The sequence below is a fragment of the Pieris rapae genome, chromosome 7 (genome assembly GCF_905147795.1).
Source record: "Pieris rapae chromosome 7, ilPieRapa1.1, whole genome shotgun sequence".
Taxonomy (NCBI): domain Eukaryota; kingdom Metazoa; phylum Arthropoda; class Insecta; order Lepidoptera; family Pieridae; genus Pieris; species Pieris rapae.
In genome coordinates this window covers 9,538,013-9,558,818 of record NC_059515.1, presented here as the reverse complement: position 1 = coordinate 9,558,818, position 20,806 = coordinate 9,538,013, and the positions used below count along the sequence as shown (strand labels likewise).

General features: G+C 33.8%; 2 protein-coding genes across 5 annotated transcripts; both read left to right on the top strand.

Moving 5' to 3' along the window:
• The first annotated feature begins 1,102 nt into the window (after window positions 1-1,102).
• On the top strand, window positions 1,103-9,363 carry LOC123689358 (cytochrome P450 6k1-like). Of its 2 annotated transcripts, none has more exons than XM_045628957.1 (10): window positions 1,103-1,239; window positions 2,609-2,799; window positions 3,156-3,353; window positions 4,085-4,234; window positions 5,418-5,602; window positions 6,975-7,126; window positions 7,399-7,517; window positions 7,822-7,921; window positions 8,466-8,714; window positions 9,161-9,363. In XM_045628957.1, the coding sequence occupies exons 2-10, from the start codon at window positions 2,641-2,643 to the stop codon at window positions 9,331-9,333; spliced, it is 1,485 nt and encodes a 494-aa protein (XP_045484913.1). In that variant the 5' UTR covers window positions 1,103-1,239; window positions 2,609-2,640; the 3' UTR covers window positions 9,334-9,363. The 2 variants fall into 2 exon arrangements, with proteins under 2 accessions (XP_045484913.1, XP_045484914.1); XM_045628958.1 differs by having other exon boundaries at window positions 2,602-2,799.
• Window positions 9,364-11,343: 1,980 nt separating this feature from the next.
• On the top strand, window positions 11,344-20,135 carry LOC123689357 (cytochrome P450 6k1-like). Of its 3 annotated transcripts, XM_045628953.1 has the most exons (9): window positions 11,351-11,634; window positions 12,843-13,043; window positions 14,679-14,828; window positions 15,062-15,246; window positions 15,607-15,755; window positions 16,626-16,744; window positions 16,952-17,057; window positions 18,658-18,906; window positions 19,935-20,135. In XM_045628953.1, exons 1-9 carry the CDS (start codon window positions 11,476-11,478, stop codon window positions 20,111-20,113), a joined length of 1,497 nt encoding a protein of 498 aa, XP_045484909.1. In that variant the 5' UTR covers window positions 11,351-11,475; the 3' UTR covers window positions 20,114-20,135. The 3 variants fall into 3 exon arrangements, with proteins under 3 accessions (XP_045484911.1, XP_045484909.1, XP_045484910.1); XM_045628954.1 differs by lacking the exons at window positions 11,351-11,634; window positions 12,843-13,043 and adding an exon at window positions 14,285-14,570 and having other exon boundaries at window positions 19,935-20,134; XM_045628955.1 differs by lacking the exons at window positions 16,626-16,744; window positions 16,952-17,057; window positions 18,658-18,906; window positions 19,935-20,135 and adding an exon at window positions 15,950-16,018 and having other exon boundaries at window positions 11,344-11,634.
• Window positions 20,136-20,806: the final 671 nt, after the last annotated feature.

Genomic DNA, 20,806 nt, shown 5'->3' with positions numbered 1-20,806 from the left:
CTAACCTTTAAACCAAAAATTTTAGTTTTATTAAATAAATATAGTTTTTTCCACTTTAATATAGTGCGCCTTATTTGATGGCACAAAACAAATAGGTAAATAAAATGTCAAATTATAACACAAAAAAAAGCAAACTGTAACTGGTTGCGCCACGTAACATCTTTGTATCCACATTAGGTAATTGGTTTGACACACGGCTTCCAACTGTGATGAAGAATCCTGAAGTAGAAGGAATTGCCAGAATCATCGTCCTTTAGCGTGCGATGTAGTAACAAACAAACAAAATAAATATTCCCCACAAATAAAATACATTTTTATTGGGATGTCATTGTTCATTGCACTGGCAACAAATTGACCAATTGTTAAGTTTGACTATAGTTAAAATAGACATTGAAAAACGCATTTACGATTTTACTACTGGTTAGTCATTTAACTATAGTTAAAGTAACAAATGGTCATACCACTTTTTACTACGGAACAAAAAACTGGCCCTTATAAGAATTCCTCGCACATACCGCCATAGCAGCCATATTTATACTTTACCATGACCATATTTTATTATGACCGTGTTTAGATTGTAGATAACCTTTTTCAATACGCTATCATGTTCTTTATTATATATATTTATATATTATTTTACAAAAGGCTCTCAACATATTCTTAAATAAACTAAATTAAAAACATGTATTGAATTTAAAAAAATTGTACCAAGAAGTGACCCGGCGAAACTTGAACCGTCAACAAACTTTGTGTAACATTTTATTAGAACTTATTTTTTTATACCTTAATAAGAAACCGCCAAATGGAGGCTCACCTGATATTAAGTAAGCTCCGCCCAGACTTCCATAGCCTCTTAAGAATACGCCCTTATATTGAAGGATCTTAAATCGAATTGGCTCGGAAATACTTCTTAAAAGGCAGCAGTTTCAGTGATGGTGTGCGGCAAAATAAACACTTAGACTATATGCCATGTAGATACGGTGCACTGACACAAAGGTTTGTAACTTATTATTTTGATAAACAACACATGAACTATACATTGACGTGAAAGTAAATGATAACATATGTGCCAATTCTTATCGTCAAAAATGTTTCATACAAGGACCAGACGTGCAACAAAATACGTGCACCGAAATTTTAGTCTGAGATTGCTTAAGCCAGTGACTAGTCGTTGTTTCACAGCAAGCAAATTTAAACCGGAATATATGCAGATTTGTTTCTGTATTAATTTTGTACCAGGTAAGTAAACAACTTCTTCCCTAAAGAATTTCCTATTTTGTATATTCCTACAACTATTCAATGTTAATTTTGTCTTAAATTTTCACACATCTAATCTATATTATTTTTGGTTCCAAGTTTGAAGTGAATGTTAAATTTCAATAAAAACATGCATAAATCTAAAGTTGGAAACGCAGAAGTCATGTAACTAATCCAAATGTTTAATTATATAAAAATAATTCGACTATCGGCTCCACCACAACTTTGATAACTCTTTAGAGATAAAATTTTTGCTATCTTTTATGTTAGTTTTTGATACTAAAAACTTAAAAGGTGTCAAGGGACACCCGGATAGAACGAAGTTCCTTTCGATTTATTAGTGAAGGAGTTGTTATAAAAAATTTATTATTTTTAAGTTATAATAATATGTTTTTTTATTATTAACAAATACAATTAAATATAAAATTAATCAGTAGGCTCAATTTAAGTAATTAGGGTGCCTAAAATGAATATTTTGTATTAATTTAATGCGTTTCATTTTAACAACAAATCTAAAGATAGAGACATCTGTTGACACCTGTGTATATTTTTTTGCGAAAAAGTTCCATTCCCTCATAGAGATGTGACTAGCTTCGTCGTTACAACTTTTTGTCTTAATTTTTTCCGTCTAGCCTCCTTTAAGTAATAAGTAAATGAGAAATGTTTTTAGAACGCAAAAACTATCTATTTTTCTTTTCAATTTGTTAAATAAGTTTTTTTAATTACTTTTTATTCTGGACTCTAGAGTCAAAATCTTGGCACTTGTAATTTAGTACTACATAAAAATTGTGTTTTAATATTTATTTAAATTAAATTAAAGTATTGATTGAATCTAATTATATCGAATTGTAAAAACAAATACGCCAATGTACGTAACTTCATATACTATAAAGATTAATGGTTTGTTTTTCTTATTTAATTATTATAATTATGAGTTACAAAGATTTTGTTAAACAAAAAAACTTGGCGATTCAAACAGTGGCAGAAAGGTCATTGCCATCTTCTCGGTCGTCCTGCAACCTTGATGTATGAACTGCCGGCAAATGTAATTTTAGAGGTTTTTTTACTGATGTTCATAAGTGTACATTGTGTTTCTATATGAATAAACAGTTAATAGACTTTTATGACTTAATTTAGGTCCATTCGCAGTATTTTGCTACTTACATAATCTTTGGTGTTTACATAGATTTTGCAAGACGACTTTATTATATATTTGGCAAGGCGTGTTTTCAACTGGTTTTTTACGGTAATATACAATTGGCATATTACTCGTGGCAAACATAATGTTGGATGATTTCGTTTTATATCGATCGATATGATTTAATACATAGAATTATTATGAAAATTTCAGATGTAACATAAATCAAATATTATTTGTACATTATGTTTGGAATTATCGTGTGTGGTGTTACGGTATCCTTAATATCATGGATATACCTGCATTGGAGAAATGTTAGAGAGTATTGGGCTAAGCGTGGTGTGCCTCATTCGCCACCACACCCCCTGATGGGGAGTCTTACATTCTTGCAGCAAAGGAATCCCGTAAGTAATTTTTTTCTTGCTTTCTTAAGTGAATTACATAATACTTTTCCGAATGTCTAAATATCATTTATAATAATATTTTATCTTAAAGTTGAACTAAGAACATGATATTAACAATATTTCTTATGTTTGTTATTTACACCATTTATAACTAGCGGTATGAATAGATTCTACTTAGAACTACTATAACTGTAACACGGAATAACTTTGACGAAAACAAGAAATAGAAAGAATTGTAGTTTAATATTTTTCCATTATAAAGTATATTTTACTGTATGTAATTTTAAATGTATTAATTCTCATAATCAACAATTTGTTGAAGTAATTTTTTGACTTTACGTATATATTATTTTCAGGCCCTATGGATGATTGATACATATCAACAATTTAAGAAACCATACGTAGGAATATGGTTATTCTGGAGACCAGCTCTCATAATCAATTCCCCTGAAATAGCAAGAAATATACTCATTAAGGACTTTGACAATTTTAGGAATAGATTCCTGAAACCGGGTTCCTTCGATCCTTTAAAAAATAGTTTGTTTACTGCAAATGTACGTATTTATCATTTTAATTTATCGACTAAATCAAACTTATACTATCAAAACACATACTCACTACTACATCTACTGGTTGCGATCTGGAGTCTGTCCACGATGACACCTCTATCTTTATGGTATAGAGAGCGGTGTCACCAGCATAGACACCTAAATATTAGGAGCCCTAGGGCTGTTGCAGGCGAACGTAGTGAAGAACTGGCAGTAAAAGTAAAATTAGAAGCATTTAAATACATTAAATTTCTTTTTTTGACGTTCATAAGTGTACATTATGTTACCTACATGAATAACTTATTTTGAATTTGAATTTGAACAGCGGGAACAGAATGGGCGAGAGGGCCAAGCCTTGAGGGACTCCGGCCCTGATAGGTCGAGGGTACGATAACGTTCCTTCTAGACGATAGCGCATCGAGGACTTGGACAAGAAGTCGTGTACCATACGCCCGAGTCTTAGTGGTACTTGAAGGTGGTAGAGCTAGTAAACCAAGCCGTTGTGCCAGACCTTGTCGAACGCCTTCGCTATGTCGAAGAAAAGCGTACCCGTAGCTCTCGGTTTCAGAAAGCTGTTCATCCCGGCATGCTCCGTGATCCTATTATGAACGCACGACTTGGCCGTGCTGAAGCTGAACTGCTCGTTCATAACCTAAAGCCTCTTTTCTGGGGCGACGTCCAGGAGGCGCTTTTTTACTTTCTTCAAGAAAAAATAATCAATGCTCTATATTTTTAAGGATCCCATGTGGTCAGCAATGCGTCGTGGTTTGACATCGGTATTTACGTCTTCAAAGCTGAAGGCAATGCAGAGCCTCTTCGACCTGAAAGCAAATGATTTAGTCAAAAGAATAAAAAACACTAAAGATACAAGCAAACTGGATGTAAGGGTATGTACCTTGCTCTTATTATTATTAAACCAAAGAACTTATTTTAAAATATGTTTAAGTACTGTAATGTATGTGAGGAGCTGTTTCTTGAGTATGCAAAAAATCAATAAAAAAACCATTCTTAATAGATAATAATTAGTATCTCAGTTTAAGCTAAAGACTAATAAAGAATTTTTTGTATAGACTCGATAACTATACAATATACCTACAAAGTCACTTCTCTTTTGGTGGACTTTATAGTAAGCAGGCTTTTGTGTCAACTAGTAACAAAATTAATATAATATTAACGACCTATGCTAGTTACGGTCTCATTTATAAACTTCATTAAAATACTTATTTGCAAGGAGGCATGGGGTAAGTAAATTTATGAACAAAGGTTATTTTTTGTAACATAATACTTTTTTAAAGAGTGTCCTTTTTCCTGAAATAATATTAAATAAACATGTAAAGAAAACCACTACCTTATTGATAGTGCTTTTCTTAATTCTTATTCTAATTCTCCATTTTGAATTTGGCGCCATACAATTAAACCACAGACGTCTAATTACTAAACAGATGTCTCATGTCACTGTCACTAATGTCATTGTAACTGTCAGTTGGTCAATGTGTAAAATAATATCAATACCTGAAATAAAGCCTTTAAATGTTGTTTTTTTGTCTTACAGGTGAGTTATTAATGTGTTTAGTAGTGATTAGTGGAATTACATTCCACTGTAAACTTATAATGTTTTGTTAATAAAAAAATATTTTTTTCTTACAGAAAAACGCAATTACGTCTTGATTTACTAAAAACCGAATATTATTATAAACATATATATTTAATATTTTATAGTACCTACCTACACAAACGAGATTGTTCTTGTAAGCTATCGGGGTATCAGGCAACTTATGCTATAAAAAGTAGAGACAATCGTGTCCGCCGTGTCAGCGGTTGACCTATGGTCTAATGTAATCTGAAGAATGGGACACCTAAATATGTGATGGTCATTTACTTGTCCACAAGCAATGAACGTCAACACACGTGACCATAAGTCACCATTACATATTGAAGTGTCACAAACGATTCTCACAGATAACAAATAAACAATATAGATACTTAACACATATGAAGATTGTGTTTTTGATTATCAATCAATCAATAAGAATATAAATATAACAACATGTATGTAACATGTTGTTTCAGTCATTATTCACAGATTACACAACAGATGTGATATCAACCGCTGCTTTTGGTGTAGAAACTACCGCTACCCTCACAGGAGAAGACCCTATCAGAACCGTGACCAAGACCCTAATGACCTTTGACTGGTACAAAGGATTATGTTGGAGTACTATATTTTTCTTTCCGAAATTGGCGGACTGGTTAAGGTAAAAAATGTACTCTCACTATATCTATTCTCATCCATTCCCACAAATATTACATGAAGCAAAAAGGCTGTTCGCGTGCCGTTTCTCATACCTCCGTGAAACATGACCAGATGGGTGGAGAGCCTCTTCGTAGCTGGGGAAATATAACTGTCAATCCTATCAGAGCCCCGCCTGATGGGGTAAAACAAAGTTACAATTTTTTTATAGAAAAGGGGGGAAACGAGCAGGCGGCTCACTTGATATTATACCACCATTTATTTCTCAATACCAGAAGGCTCGCGATTACCTGCCTTCAAGAAAAGAGCGTACCTAAAAAATGGGAACGCTCTTCCCTAAGTCTTTAGTTTTTGAGCCAAAAACGTGCAACCTTGTATCTTGAATTGGTCCAGGTTTGGTCTATCCCAGTCCGAGACTCCAAGTAATAGAGTTTCAACTTCAGACACAAGTTTGTTCCAATACTCATCGACCCGGCCAGTGCTGTTGTCCGCATAGCATTGAATGTTGCTAAGTTACAACATATTGCATGACCGCTCTCAGCAGTCATGTCACGACTTGGCTTGCCAGTAGCCACGGGCACTGGCATCAAAAGTATTTAAAAAATATTAGTTACATCGGTCATCATGAATAGATTTTTTTTGAGTCTTTCAACTGCATTACAATTGTATGTACATATTATTGCAACACCTGCGTGTAACTTAGAAACAATATTATGATAATTAATATTATAAATTATTACCTTATTATGATAATTAATTTTATACAATATTACTTATATAACTTACAAAACTGAATGATTGCATTCTATTGAAAATGTTTCTCTGAGTTATTAAAATAGCAAATAGTTATTGCAATAACTGAACATCTGCAATTACTTTAAACAATAACATTGTGAAGTAACAAAAAGTTGGAAATGCTTGTTATATCAAATGGTAGGAAAATCAAAACCAAAACCCACTGAATGCATACGCTCTTTAACAGACATTAAAAAAGTTAACAATAGTCTCTATGTAAGTTTAACACTACCACTGTAACTCAAAATAAAACTATTTAGTCATGGTTCTCATAACACAAAGAGGTGTTGGAGATAGGTAAACCGGCGTTGACAAGCGATGCGGCTAACGATTTGAGACATAGGATCCGAACTACGACAATAGCAACTCAGATTAAATAAATAAATAAGGAATATTGAAGCAATTAACGTAGATAGAATAGTAGCTATAACAGAAACAGGATGTAATGATTCTTGATGAATCAAAGATAAATAATATTCTTAAGAAGTAATTGTGCGATTGTGATCGGCGTAATTTTCATATCGGATTGGTCTATATACCAATTTTTTAAATAGAAAAAAAACAGGTAAATATTTTTTTAGATTTCCCATATTTCCTGAATCATCGACACAGTTCTTTAAGAAAGTATTTGAAACTGTATCAAAGCAAAGAAGAGACAATGGAATAGACGACGTAAAAGATGTACTTGACGCTATACTTAAGCTTAAGGACGATGGTATGGGAAATAAACAAGGTATGTATGTTTTACGAGATTTTAAACGTCTCCCTAATTCTTTCCATTCTAAAATTAATCTCCGCTGACCCGACAACAGATTTTTCTATTGAGACTTGTTATGCACGTTGGAGATATTAAAATGCGCCAGTATGATCATTTAAAAAAAATGATATTAACCTCTATTACTTTGGTACTCTTTTGAATATCAATTGCTTAATTTTTAATAGTAATCATAAAAACCTGTCTATACAGTTCAGTAAGGACACACATAATTTGTATTTCTATTCCAGGGTATACTGATAACGATATATGGGCGCAGGCTGTGACATTTCTATTTGCAGGTTTTGAAACATCAAGTTCTGTATTGAGTTTCATGTTGTATGAATTATCATTCCGCCCAGACCTACAGGTATATCTATTCACAATAATAACGAATTATTAATGCGCTGATTATTTTTAGTTAAATTTGGCCAGACATAAGCTGTAAATAAATCCATAATTTTTTCCTGTTCAAAAAAGTATTTTAATTACAAAACGTATTTTGTAAAAATTTATTGAGTAAATGAATAAGAATGTTGCGAGGGATTTTTGACTAAGTCGCAGGGCATAGCTATTATACAGCTTTCACTTCATACTAAAAAGTTAAAAAAATACTTTAAAACTGACTGTTCAATAATCATCAAAAACAAATATGGGTAATATTTTTTTTTCAGGAGAAAATGTATGAAGAGTTAATAGAGGCGAAGAAAATTCACGGTTCCTTAGACCTCTCTATACAAGCTGATTTGAAGTATTTAAACTCTGTTTTTAAAGGTATGTAAAAACTGTAATTGAAGTCACATAAATTCTTTTTAACGTTTCCAATATGTCAATTTTTAAAGTGAAACTTTTATCGTCTCAAACTTTTTGGTCTGTGTGGCGCATGTCGTGTGACGGTCGGCTGCGTAGTAGGGATAAAGTGAAAGGCGCTCGTCATAGCAGCCAAGGCCAATATGGCGGCGCTTATAGTTCGCAGCAGCTGAACGTGTATAGACTAGTATTCATTTGTGCCAGTGCTCCACGCTATTTTAATATGTGTATATAATCTAAATAATTGTTAAGTATTTTGTATATCGTACTGTCTAAGACACAGAATTTAATAAAAATATTAGTTGGAGACGATAAGATTGATAAAGCGATTTTAATGGGATATATTCAAAAAATAATAATTTAATGTCTATAATCTGAAAAAAAAATCTCTTTTACCGTGGTTTCATAAAACTACACAACATTTTTTTGCGTTGAAAACGGCGGATTCTGCAGTGGGAAATTCACCCCCGCTTTAAATACTAATGATATACGCTAACTAAAATTCCAGAAACTTTACGCATGTATCCTCCCCTGGGATGGCTTGACAGACAGACCTTAAATGACTATAAGGTAGACGAGAAACTGACCATACCCGCGGGAACACCGATTTATGTGAATGCAATTGGAATGCAGTATGATGGCGACATTTATCCGGACCCTAAAACGTTTAACCCCGAAAGGTTTTTGCCGGAGAATGAAAAAGAACTGAAGCCATTTACTTTCATGCCATTTGGAGATGGACCAAGGAGTTGTATAGGTCAGTCGTTGATAGCATTGGTGCCTAAATGCCTTTTGTAATATTTTTCATATTAAAACACTATACAGCCGACTCTGGGTAATTAGAAACTCGAGGGACTCTTAAAATGTAAGGAATTATCGAGTGATTTTTCACTTCAAATGGTTTATCGATAAGGGGGTTAAATGTAGGTATATTTTTTGGGAATAGTTCTCTATACATAGGGTAATAAAACAAATTGATTTTAGTTTATTTTCTAATAAAATAGCAACGTAGTATTTAATTTACTGATCGTAGTGTACCGACAGGGCGAGTGCGGTAGGCGGTGGGGTAAGGTGGGAGGGGAATGACATTCCACGCAGATGCCAAGTTAATTTGTGTGTGTAGTATGTTTTAAAAAAAGCGCGCCAGTGCAAATTCACGTAAAATACGACAAAATAGACTATCTAATCAAATTTATATTTCAGCTAAGAGGTTCGGTCAGATATCAGTGAGAAACGCTATGTCATACTTAGTACTGAATTTCAAGTTTAAACCGCTGCCGGGAGCACCGAAGCCTTCAGAAGTGAAATACGAAAATAAACATCTCTTTTTGGTACCTGGAGAGAGCCTTCATATCGAGTTTGAACCTAGAAATTAAACTTTCGGTTTAATAAATATATTAACAAATTTGGCTTATTTAATATATATCTGTGAGGACAGCATATGATTAACAATCACGAGTTAAATTATTTTTACATCAGCGGCAGAAATCGAATAACTTTTGATCTGATACAAAAACAAGGGTTTAAGAAAATGTGTATACTGCCACAAACAAACTTTATGACTTGAGTGGTAGATACGAAAATGAAAGAACTTCGATTGGAAGATCTAAATTGTTTTTAAAAAAACAGTGATATAAGCACTGAGTCTCGAAAACATAAATAATTAATTAATAAAAAAAATATACGAAATAAAATGAAATGAAAAAAGTAATAATAAGTTAGTTAATTTAATAATTAGTCTAAATTAAATAAACTCTTAATGTTACCCGTAGAGACCTACTTAATTGTTTTAAATTAATAATTAATAAAAATACAAAGTAGGCTCTAGTAAATATTTTAGTAGTAATTACAGTTTATTTTAATAAATCTGATGAACTACATAAACATCATGTTAAACCTACCTTTAGGTAAATTAACTATAAATAAAATTATTTTAACAAAATCTTTTTTGTAATTGTTCGATATTTTAATTTCCATGATAGCTACAGCATCGAGGTTTAAAAACTTAGAAGAGGGTTGCCAGTGGGAGGAGGCAAACAGTATATTCTGTTTTTCAACAATTGAAAGTCGTATCTCCCAAGGAAGATATGGAGATTCCACAGTTCGCTACGTTGCCTAAAAGTGCCTAGAGAAGCGGACCGTGCAAGACTTCTAGCCATTCAAGTGCGAAATTGAGTGTAAATACGGCTATAACTTTGTCATATCAAAGGCATTTTCGATAGTTTTCATACATATGTTAGTTAGCATAATAAGATTATCTGTCACTTTAATTTCAAACTTAATTTAACGTAAACAGAAAAACGAATGAAACTGGCATAAAATCAAAGTATTACATTTTCATTATTACACAGGAATATTTTTTATTTCCTAAAACCATCAATTACATTTGTCGATGGACAAATACATTTGTGCGCTTCCTCCAACCTAAAGGTGTCATACTCTACCAGTCTCGAAGGCACCAGTACTACTGTTATATATTCTAGTTGACACCAGTGCTACTGGTCGTGAACTAGAATATATCCATAGCGGCCGGAATCACTCCAATACCGCGTTTCCGGGTAAGATCACAGTGATTATGACCGTAGAATGTAGATGTCGTTACTACTCACCGGGACGGAGATACCGGAGGTCGATCGAGTTGCTTGAAACAGGTGAGTTGACGGCATTACTTACCAGTGCCACATTGTCTTAGATTCTAGTGTGTCTAAATGTCATGTAGTTTGCGGTAAGTCGGAACTGTGTGCGATGATACTGTATGATGATCAATGGGTCGGAGTGATGCAGTGTGCTTCGGCAGCTAAGGCTGTTAACTTAGAATGCGCTTTTTGCTGACTTTGCTGATGCTGCCGAATGCTGAACCTACTTTTCATCTCCGGTAATAACAAATTAAATCGCTAAATACCATCGATAGTCGCCCGAACCTATCTCAATCCATTTTTTGACCATCTGAGATAGACATCTTAATCCAAATATTGTTATAAGTGTGCCAATAACCAATCGATGGATTGTAATTCCAATTTGTCGATACAAGTTATCCATGGTAGGTCGGATCGGTGTATGTAGATGGACATATGGAAATGAAAGTTCAACTGTGCCAATATCCTATCTTAAGATATTAACTTACACCAGTTTTTTTAAATAATTAAAAAGCTTTTGGATATGTTTTAAACATAGACATGTATATTTTACTATTATTTGTAAGGTTTTATTTACTATATTTGGTTTATATTGATAATCAAATATGAGTGTAAAGAGCGAAGAGATTGCATTCTATCCGTCGCCAAAAATGGACTGTCTTCGTAGGGTTTGGTTATTGGGATGCAGATACGAAATCGATCGACTGTCACGGTCTGACCTCAGATAGTTTTCAATCTGAGATTGTGGATTAATTATTGGGTTCGGGCGTAAGTATATAATTATGACGTACATAAAATATCCGTAGATTTATAACAACGCAGATGCATCTTTAGACTCAACCGAGTGGGATGTCTTTATCGTGAACTGATACAATTTTCAAAATGATAGCGTTTTTTTCAATAGTGATAGTTGTGTGTATTATTACTTGGGGGTACTTTCGATGGGTTAATCTGAGTCAGTTTTGGAAGAGACGTGGTGTGCCCCATCTTCCTCCCCATCCAATTTTAGGTAGCCTAACGTTTTTGCAACGGAAAAATCCTGTGAGTTAAACAAACTTTGTTTTTCCATATAAAAACTATTTGGTTGTAGAGTGGTAAATGTTAAGGGTTTTATTTATTTTAATATTATTAAAGGATTATTAAAAACCAAAATTGGAGTTACAAGCCCGTATCACATATGGGTATAAAAAACGGTCAAACCATTTCAAAGGAGGAGGTTCAAAAGAGTATGTGTTATGAATACTTTTAAAAGATTTGTAAATTCTAAAAATAAGTATCTGGAATATGACCGATGGCTCCATACCCACTTTGTGCAACTTTAACACCCCATTCCATATTGTATTTTGATAATTAACACGAAAAAATGTTTTTTTGTGTTCTAAATTCAAAATAACTAAACCGTAAAAAAATGTATTTTCATTTGTAACAGAACTTATAGCCCGACTATACTAAGTTCAGTTAAGTCATATAGTCATAATATGTCTAATTCCAATACAATTATATATATAAATATGATCCAATTCGACTTAGGGTCCTTCAAGAAAAGAGCGTACCACTTCGTAAAAGGCCGGCAACGCACTCGCCAGCCCTCTGGCATTGGAGAGTGTCCATGGGCGGCGGTATCACGTAACATCAGGTGAGCCTCCTGCCCGTTTGCCCCCTGTTCTAGAAAAAAAAATTACGTTAATGGCAACTTAGAAGCCCAAATATGGCTTCTAAGCTCGTAAGTCTGTACTTTAAATCTTATACATATGTTCTTGAATAATAACTCATTAGAATATTACTTGATAAACTTAACAAAATATACTTGGTCCGTTGAAACAATTTATGCTTCCTATATTTGCTATTTATAGTAAAACGGTTATCTAGAATAATATTTATTAATTGTGAGAAGTCATGCATTTTAATAGGTTTCTATGTCCAGTATTAATGATGTAGATATATAAACAAAGAGTTTTGCAAACTTGTTAAACTAGTTTCAAGATGACATTGAAATTAACGTGCGCCAAATGTTAATCGTGATCCCGATGTTTTTCTGTGCTATCGATGTAATAAAGTCTAAATTATATATCAAACCCTCATCTACGTAAGTGTTAAAGTATTATATAATAAAAGTATTAATAATATTATTTTTTTCTTCTATAAAGATTTTTCTTAAACCTTACGCCCTGTAGAAAGTAAGTTTACTCATCCCTTGAACTAGTTTGAAATAACGTTCTAAGAATTATTATTTTTATAAACCTTTAAAGGCAACATGGATGATAGAAATGTACCAAAACTTCAACACGCCCTACGTTGGCATATGGCTGTTCTGGAGACCAGCTCTGATCATCAATTCACCGGAAATAGCAAAGAATGTACTTGTGAAGGATTTCGATTATTTCCGTGATAGGTTTCTGAGCTCAGGCAGCTCTGATCCAGTCGGAGGACTTAACCTATTCACAACAAACGTAAGTAACCACGTCCATAGCTCTCTCTCTCTCTCTCCTGCAAAATATTTGTTCGATTTATAAGGGCACACTCCATTCTACTTGTCTATTATAAATTTAATTAGAGACAGTGCGCTTAAAGATGCACAGGATTTTTATGTGTATAGTCTTCGTGCTTCGGTTTGGATGGTAAAAATCTCATCAATCACCGTATAGGCGATATTTATCCGGTATATTTGTTTACACAGTTACACTGCCCACAGGCATTTAAGGCTGATGTTCCACTTGCCTTTGGGGCCGTTCAAGTATTATGTAAGCAGATTTACTGCATATTTCCCCCCTTTTGCCAGCAAAAGGTAAATAAAGCTCTGAATAATAATAGTACAAAAGCGTTTTAGTTTGTTTGTAGGAATACCCGAAATTGCATTTCATTTTGAATCATAGACCATGTGTAGGTAATATGAGTAAAAAAATCGATAATTACTGATGACGTTATTATTATTTCAAATAAGAAAATCAAAGACCAATACGTCATTTTTTACGAAAAGCAAATGATCAGGAAATACGAGGTATAGTAATGCCTAAACAAAGGAATAACACCACTGGCGGCATATATTAGCCAGACATACGAATTTATCTCAATTATGACTTATATGAATATTGCTTATTTAAAGACCTAGCTTTGGCTTCCAAAGTAATAAAAGTTTTGAGAGTGAAGGAGACATACCAAATAGTGAAATAAAAATCAATAACGCATGAACAATCAAATCAATATTATTTTTAAATACTTTCTTGTATTAAAAGATCAGATAAAGAAAATATTACAATCGACAAGGTGTAAGAACTATGTGTCAATAACATTGTTAAAATATTTATAAAAGCAAGGTAATTCCAAGGCTATACAATTAACGTATAAAGACTTATAGGGAGAGATTTATAGGGATATTGTTGTTATATAAAGATGGAGACGGTTTCATAAAAATAATTTTCTGAAAAAATATATTTCAGTGGAATTTTATTTTGATACAGGTATCAAAGATAACGGTTCAATGTATAGAACAAATCAAAATCCGTATTACGACATAACATTAATTATCTATAATAACAGATGCCGCAAATTTGAATTATATAATAGATATTGAAAACAATTATTATTATTTATCATACCGATTACAGATAACCTTGAAAATTATATAAGATTATAAAAACCTTGCATTATGTATTTTAAATAAACATTACTCATCGTTGCTAATGCTACATCCTGCCTCGCGATGGCCCCTTAGGCCCGTTCGGGGCATATGCCCCCTTCGGGTGGTGTGTTGGTTCGCGCCCTGCTGATACAGGGCTGTACGGGGGTAGTCAATATAGCCCTTGATGGGGGCTGTAGCGCGCGTGGAGGCATAGGGTCGACTCGCTGCGCGCAGCCGATGGGAAATAAACATTAGTCATATTGTTTCATTCCCCAACCCGGCTGGTCCCCGTGGGGAATTAGACCACAATCCCCCAAATGTACAATCTTAAATGTAAAAATGGGGGAGGCCTTTGCCGGTGGGCACACAGAATTAGTTATCATAGACAACAAAAAACCGTAGCTATAATGTATGTATTGATTCTGATATAAGGCTATAAATATAAAATGTTGTTTTATATTAATAGGATCCGCTATGGTCATCTTTACGGCGACGTTTGACAAGCACTTTTACATCTTCTAAATTGAAAGCTATGCAACCGTTGATTGACACAAAAACATCTGAATTGGTGAAACGAATTCAAAGCACAGAAGATAAAACTAAAATTAGTCTCAGAGTAAGTAAAAACACCTCGACATTTAAAAAAGACTTTAAATGTCTTGTTTTTTTATATTTTTCAGCCCCGCTGGCAATACCACCAGATCTCCTGATCGTCAAGCAAACTACTCTACCAAAACTCCATCATGAAATTATTATTATTAACTGAACTTTCTTGGTTTGTTTTTGGCGTTTGGCGTGATATCAAGAATTCAAAAGTGCATAAGTTCATTAAAAAAAATCAAATTGCAGTATCTCTTCACGGATTTCACAACGGATATATTTGCAACAGCCGCCTTCGGAATTAAGACCAACGCAACTCTCACTGGAAAGGATCCCATGAGGACCATTACCGCGGCGTTCATGAAGTTTGATTTGTACAGAGGACTCAATTGGATCAGCATTTTCTTCTTCCCTAAGCTTGTTGACATTTTCAGGTAAGAGATTTGTCATCCTACCTAACGTTTCATATTTTTGGGTAGTAGGTAATGAGTTTCATAATCAGACGTCGAGGCAGAACCCGAGGTCTAGAACCTAGAGGTCCGTCGTACCATAAAAGAGCGTTTCTTCAGGCAGTTTTTGTCGCGTATGTTGTAAGTACGTACTTAAGTATTTCAGAATCAATTGAACTACAAAGAGCGTACTAATTTTTAAAAGTCCGGCAAGGCACTATTTAAACTTTATTTATAATATATTTTTCTTAATACATAGTTTTAGGAAAATGATTATTAAGAACCATTGTCTGACAATTATACTTTAATAATTGCTTCTTATATTAAGTAGTTAAATATTTTCAGGTTTTCCTTATTTCCGAAATCGGCGACTGATCACTTTAGACGGGTGTTTAATATTGTCTCACAACAAAGATTGAGCAAACGAAATTCTGAATCTAAAGACTTTTTGGACGTGCTTTTGAAGATGAAGGAAGAAGGTGCCAACGCTGAAGGTAAGTGTCCATACCACCAGTTCTATTTGAGTTTGAGTACTGTTTATTTCATTGAGAAAGAAAAGGAGATTTCTATGGAAATTAGCTATAACGGCCTAGATTACTTTCAGACGCGCAGAAAGAAACGAAACTGAGAATACATTTTTTTTAAGTTATCGATTTTCATGACACCTAGACCTAACTTTACAATGTAGAATTCAGGTGTCGGTGTCCGCGAGCATCATAAATTCACTCTCATCATTTTTCTCCATTGCGCCAAAAGTATAACTATAAGTAAGTATAAGTATAACTTCCAAAAAAAAACTGTGTGGGATAAATCATTTAATTTTTTTTATTTCCTAATACCTAATTTTACCCCCGTACGGTCGGTTGTACCATGATGTTATACAGCCAATGGATTATTATCTAACACTTAAATAATCCATTGGCTGTTCCATACTAGTAGTGTTAAAATATAAATTGTCTATAATTTATCCTGTATATTCTATATTGAAATTTCGCGCCATTCTATGACTGTCAGCGACATCTCTCTGCTCCGTGACATAGTAAAAGACACTTTGTTATACTCGATAACTTTTACTACCTAAAAGCAAATCTACTATTGTAACAAGTACAGTAGTCTGAAATATATCACACAAATATATAAAAATAGTTCAAATTGTATCTTCTAAGGTCAGTGGTCAGAGTGCGTCTGTCATTTGTGAGGTCGTAGGTTCGAACCCAGAACATTATTGGACTTTCAATTCAATTCGACTTAGGGACTGTCTGGAAAGACCCTAAGTCGAATTGGTTCGGAAATACTTCAGTGGTCACATACACACATGTTTTTTGCCTTCAAACACATGATTTACATAGCTTGTTGTTTTTCAGCAATATCTGATGATATAATTATAGCTCAAGCAGCTATTTTCTTGTTCGGAGGCTTTGAAACGTCGGGATCGATATTAAGCTTTGCAACATATGAATTAGCTTTTCATCAAGATGTACAGGTATTAAATAAAACTTCTTTTACGTAAAATAGGATAAGGAACTTGAGATTTAAAAAAAACTTGATTTGTTAAATAATTTAAATTCTCGTTTATATCCTTTCAATTTATTGCTCTCGTGAAGAAAACTACATAATATTAGGTAATCTACTCAATGCCTATTGCTAATGCTAATGCCTTATTAATGCGATAGTGATGTTTTTTTATAAGGAAAAATTATACAACGAATTGAAAGAAGTTCAGATGCAAAGTAAAGATGGCCGATTGGACATTACGAAGCTTGCTGAATTACCTTACATTAACGCCGTTGCTAAAGGTAGGTTATTATATCATTTACATAGTCAAAATAATATTTTGCGTGCCCATATACTATTTATTATGAAGTGCGACAAGATTGTCAGAGATATAATTCATATATGGAAAATCACAGAGACACACGTAGTGTCTTATAAATCTCAGATTAAAATTTCATTACACTATTATATTGCTCTTGGCATATCTAGCATATGCTTGCCAGACTTGGAAATATACAGAGGAGGTAAAAACAAAAATCTAAACTTATCAAAGGGGAATGGAATGGAGCATGCTTAACATTAGAAAAATTCACTCAAAGAAAGAAAAGGCACTCAAAAATAAGAAGCGTTACTAATGTGTGTGTTTCTGTAATAAATAAATAAATAAAGCTACTGATGCGCTAAACTATACCCTAAAGCTTAAATTGAGATGGGCAGGGTATGTAGCAAGACTCTTTGACGATCGATGGACCAGGGTGATGCGATGGGGTTGCCCTATGGAAACGAAACAGAGGAAGACCGCTCATGAGATGGGAGGACGACATTGCAAAAACGGCTGGCTCGAGCTAAATGCAACTCACCCAAAACCGAGATACTTAGAGTTTCTTGGAGAAGGCCTTCATCTGTGGAAGGGTTCTTGCAAAATAATTGAGAAGTAGATACAAAAACAAAATAGGAAAAAATTAGCATAATTTATATTTCTTCAAAAATCTATATGTAATAAGTAGTAATCAGTTACTTTGTGCTTGCAAGAAATAAATAGGTTTTTATTTTATTTTATTTGTTATTCTTATATTAAAAGATTTATATGAAAAATGGTACTTCAAGATCCAGAAGAAGAAGATTAATCTGTTCTACATAGTAAATTGTATAACGGATTAATCTTAATTTACTTGCGAGTCTTCTAACAGTGCGAGTGTCCATGGGCGGCGGTGTCACTTAACATCAGGTGAGCCTCCTGCTCGTCAGCCTTCTGTTAAAAATTCAGTGTCTTAGAAGATATTTACTGGCATTGTAATTATATTTTTGAAAAATTTCACTATGGTTTGTCCGATTCAAATACACAATACAAGTCGTTTCGCTAAACAAAGTTGTATTTAATGACATTTAATGGTGATGGTCTTCAATCAATTCAATCAGTAATATATAAGTAAACGAAATTAATTTTAACCTTGTTTACAAGTCACAGTAGCAGAAACAACTAGTTTCCTTCGAATTGACTTTTTGACATTTAAAAACTAATATAATTACATTAATTAGATCGTACAGAACTTACGTAATGGTGCTACCACACTGTCGTTAGAATTTTTTTAGTAATGTTAGTAAACATTCGTAGCAAACATTTAAACACAAATGTTAAAAACGTTTTCAGTATAGAAAATATTTAGTAACACGTTAACAATTTACAACAAAATAAAACACGTTATTTTTGTAAACCCAAACTGCGAGCCAATACCAGATTTAAATTTCCTAAATGTTAGTAATCATTAGAAAACATTATCTATTAGTGTAGGAGCGCTTATAACATGTATCAGTTCCTAACAAAATGTAACAATTCACAACAAAGTGTGGGTGCACCATAACAGAGGTTTTCCTGTTAATTATTAATGTATATTATTTTAGAGACTCTTAGAAAGTACGTGCCAATGGGCTGGTTGGATAGAGTAGCTGCCATGGACTATAAAGTGGACGACAATCTGACCATTCCAGCAGGTACACCGATATATGTAAACGCCATCGGAATGCAGCACGATTCCAACATCTATCCCGACCCAGAGACCTTCAACCCTGATAGGTTTCTACCAGAGAATGCGAAGAACATACAACCATACACTTATTTGCCATTTGGAGACGGACCAAGACATTGCATAGGTAATCGTTGATTATAATTCCTCGGAAACTTTATCAAGTTCTTAATTTTTTAAATTAAATTCATGATTCCAAAAATCAATAAATCAACTAAATTATCTTAAATCTTATCTTATATTATCTAAAATAATTATATAATATTAAATCAAATTCATTAAATCAATCATAATTGTAATCCTACACCAATTATGTGTTTGGATTTGTCTGAATTTGGTCTGTTAAACCAGTCTAACGAGTTTTATCATTTAATGATACGACTTTAGATCAAAGAGTAATTATTAAAAGTAATAATTTAACAGAATAAATAGTATAAGAGTAAGATTAAGATTCGAGTTATGGAACTTGTCGTACTTCGCGATAAGTCTTACGGGTTCCTTTGTTTATGAATCAGAGGTAAGTCCATGAGTTTTAACTATGACTTCTATCTATTAAATCGTAAAAATATGTCGTTACAAGTAGCGGCACGAAACTCTAGCGCTGACCGTTATTGCGCAGAAGTAAAAAATAAGATACCTGAGGGGGGCTAGCGAATGAAAAGCGGGCGCGGGTAGCGTCGATTGGCTCTCCAGTCGCATTCCGTCCCCCGCACCACAGTACACATGCGCAGCAATCCCCTCCACGTATCGGCCAGCGCTAGACTTACGTGCCGCTGTCTATACTTAGTAAAAATGGTAAGAATTATGCCGCGTGACTTAATGATACGTGCGTATGAAGTATTTAAATGGTCAAATCGCTCAGAGCGGCGACACTGGTAGTTTATAATATTCTAACCAATACTTGTGGTTCATATTAATGTAGTAGCAAAATGAATCCACAGATATAAATCCGTTAGAAATATAAACAATTAGTTTTTATATAAAATGTCAAGCGTTATATAACGTTATCATACGTATATGTATTAAAAAAAATTATTTAAACTAGCAGGTAAAATACAGTCGTCTTTGAATCTTAGCTTTAGATCTTTTTCCCAAGTTTTATAGCTAGAACATAATAAACGACATGGAATATTTATATTCAGTATTTGCTTTCAGGTAAAAGATTTGCGCAGATCTCAGTACGTCACGGCATAGCAAATTTAATACTTAACTATCAGATAGTGCCTGTTCCCGGCGCGCCTAAACCCAACGAAGTGGAGTTCGAAAAACAAGGACTCTTTTTAGTCCCTGGACAACATCTTTATGTCAACTTTGTTTCGAGGAATCAAGATTAAAATTAAATAAATAAAATAATAAAGTTTATTTCTTACACTGCTCTTCGTTATAACGTACAAACAACTTTATGGCATTTATTATAGTGCAAGGCCAAAAGGTACAAGTATAAGTGTTCTATAAAAAAAATACCGTTATACACACATTCATAACTATACGACTGTCAAAATCGGTAATACCGCGCATTGTCTTTATATTCCACTGCGCCAGACTCTAGAACAGTTGACCTTGCGCATTAGCGTAATGGTTTAAGTTATTAAGTTGCTCTGGAGAAACCGTTGGGCCATGTTAATTTACTGCGATTTCCATAACCTCCATACTCGCATTGTTAGATGGAGACTTTGCCAACGCCTTCTTGGTAGGCGGCGACTGGCGCCCGGGTGCATCCAGGGTACGCTCAGCTGTTGCTGGCACTCAGTCTGTTATCAGCACTCCTACCAGCCTCGTCACATAGTAGCCACTCGGATCCTGCAGTGTCTGCCTTGTGATCGATATCGATCGATACGATCCTATCGGACATGCAGCGGCTAGCTATGTGCCCGATAATTAGTTATAATACGATAACTTATCGTAACAAAAAAATTGATCTACTTTATGTTGCATGTATTATTTTTTTTATAGAAATTTTATTTAATGAAATATTATACGTATACTTGTACGAATACGAGTTCTACTGAAATAAAACACTATGGTCT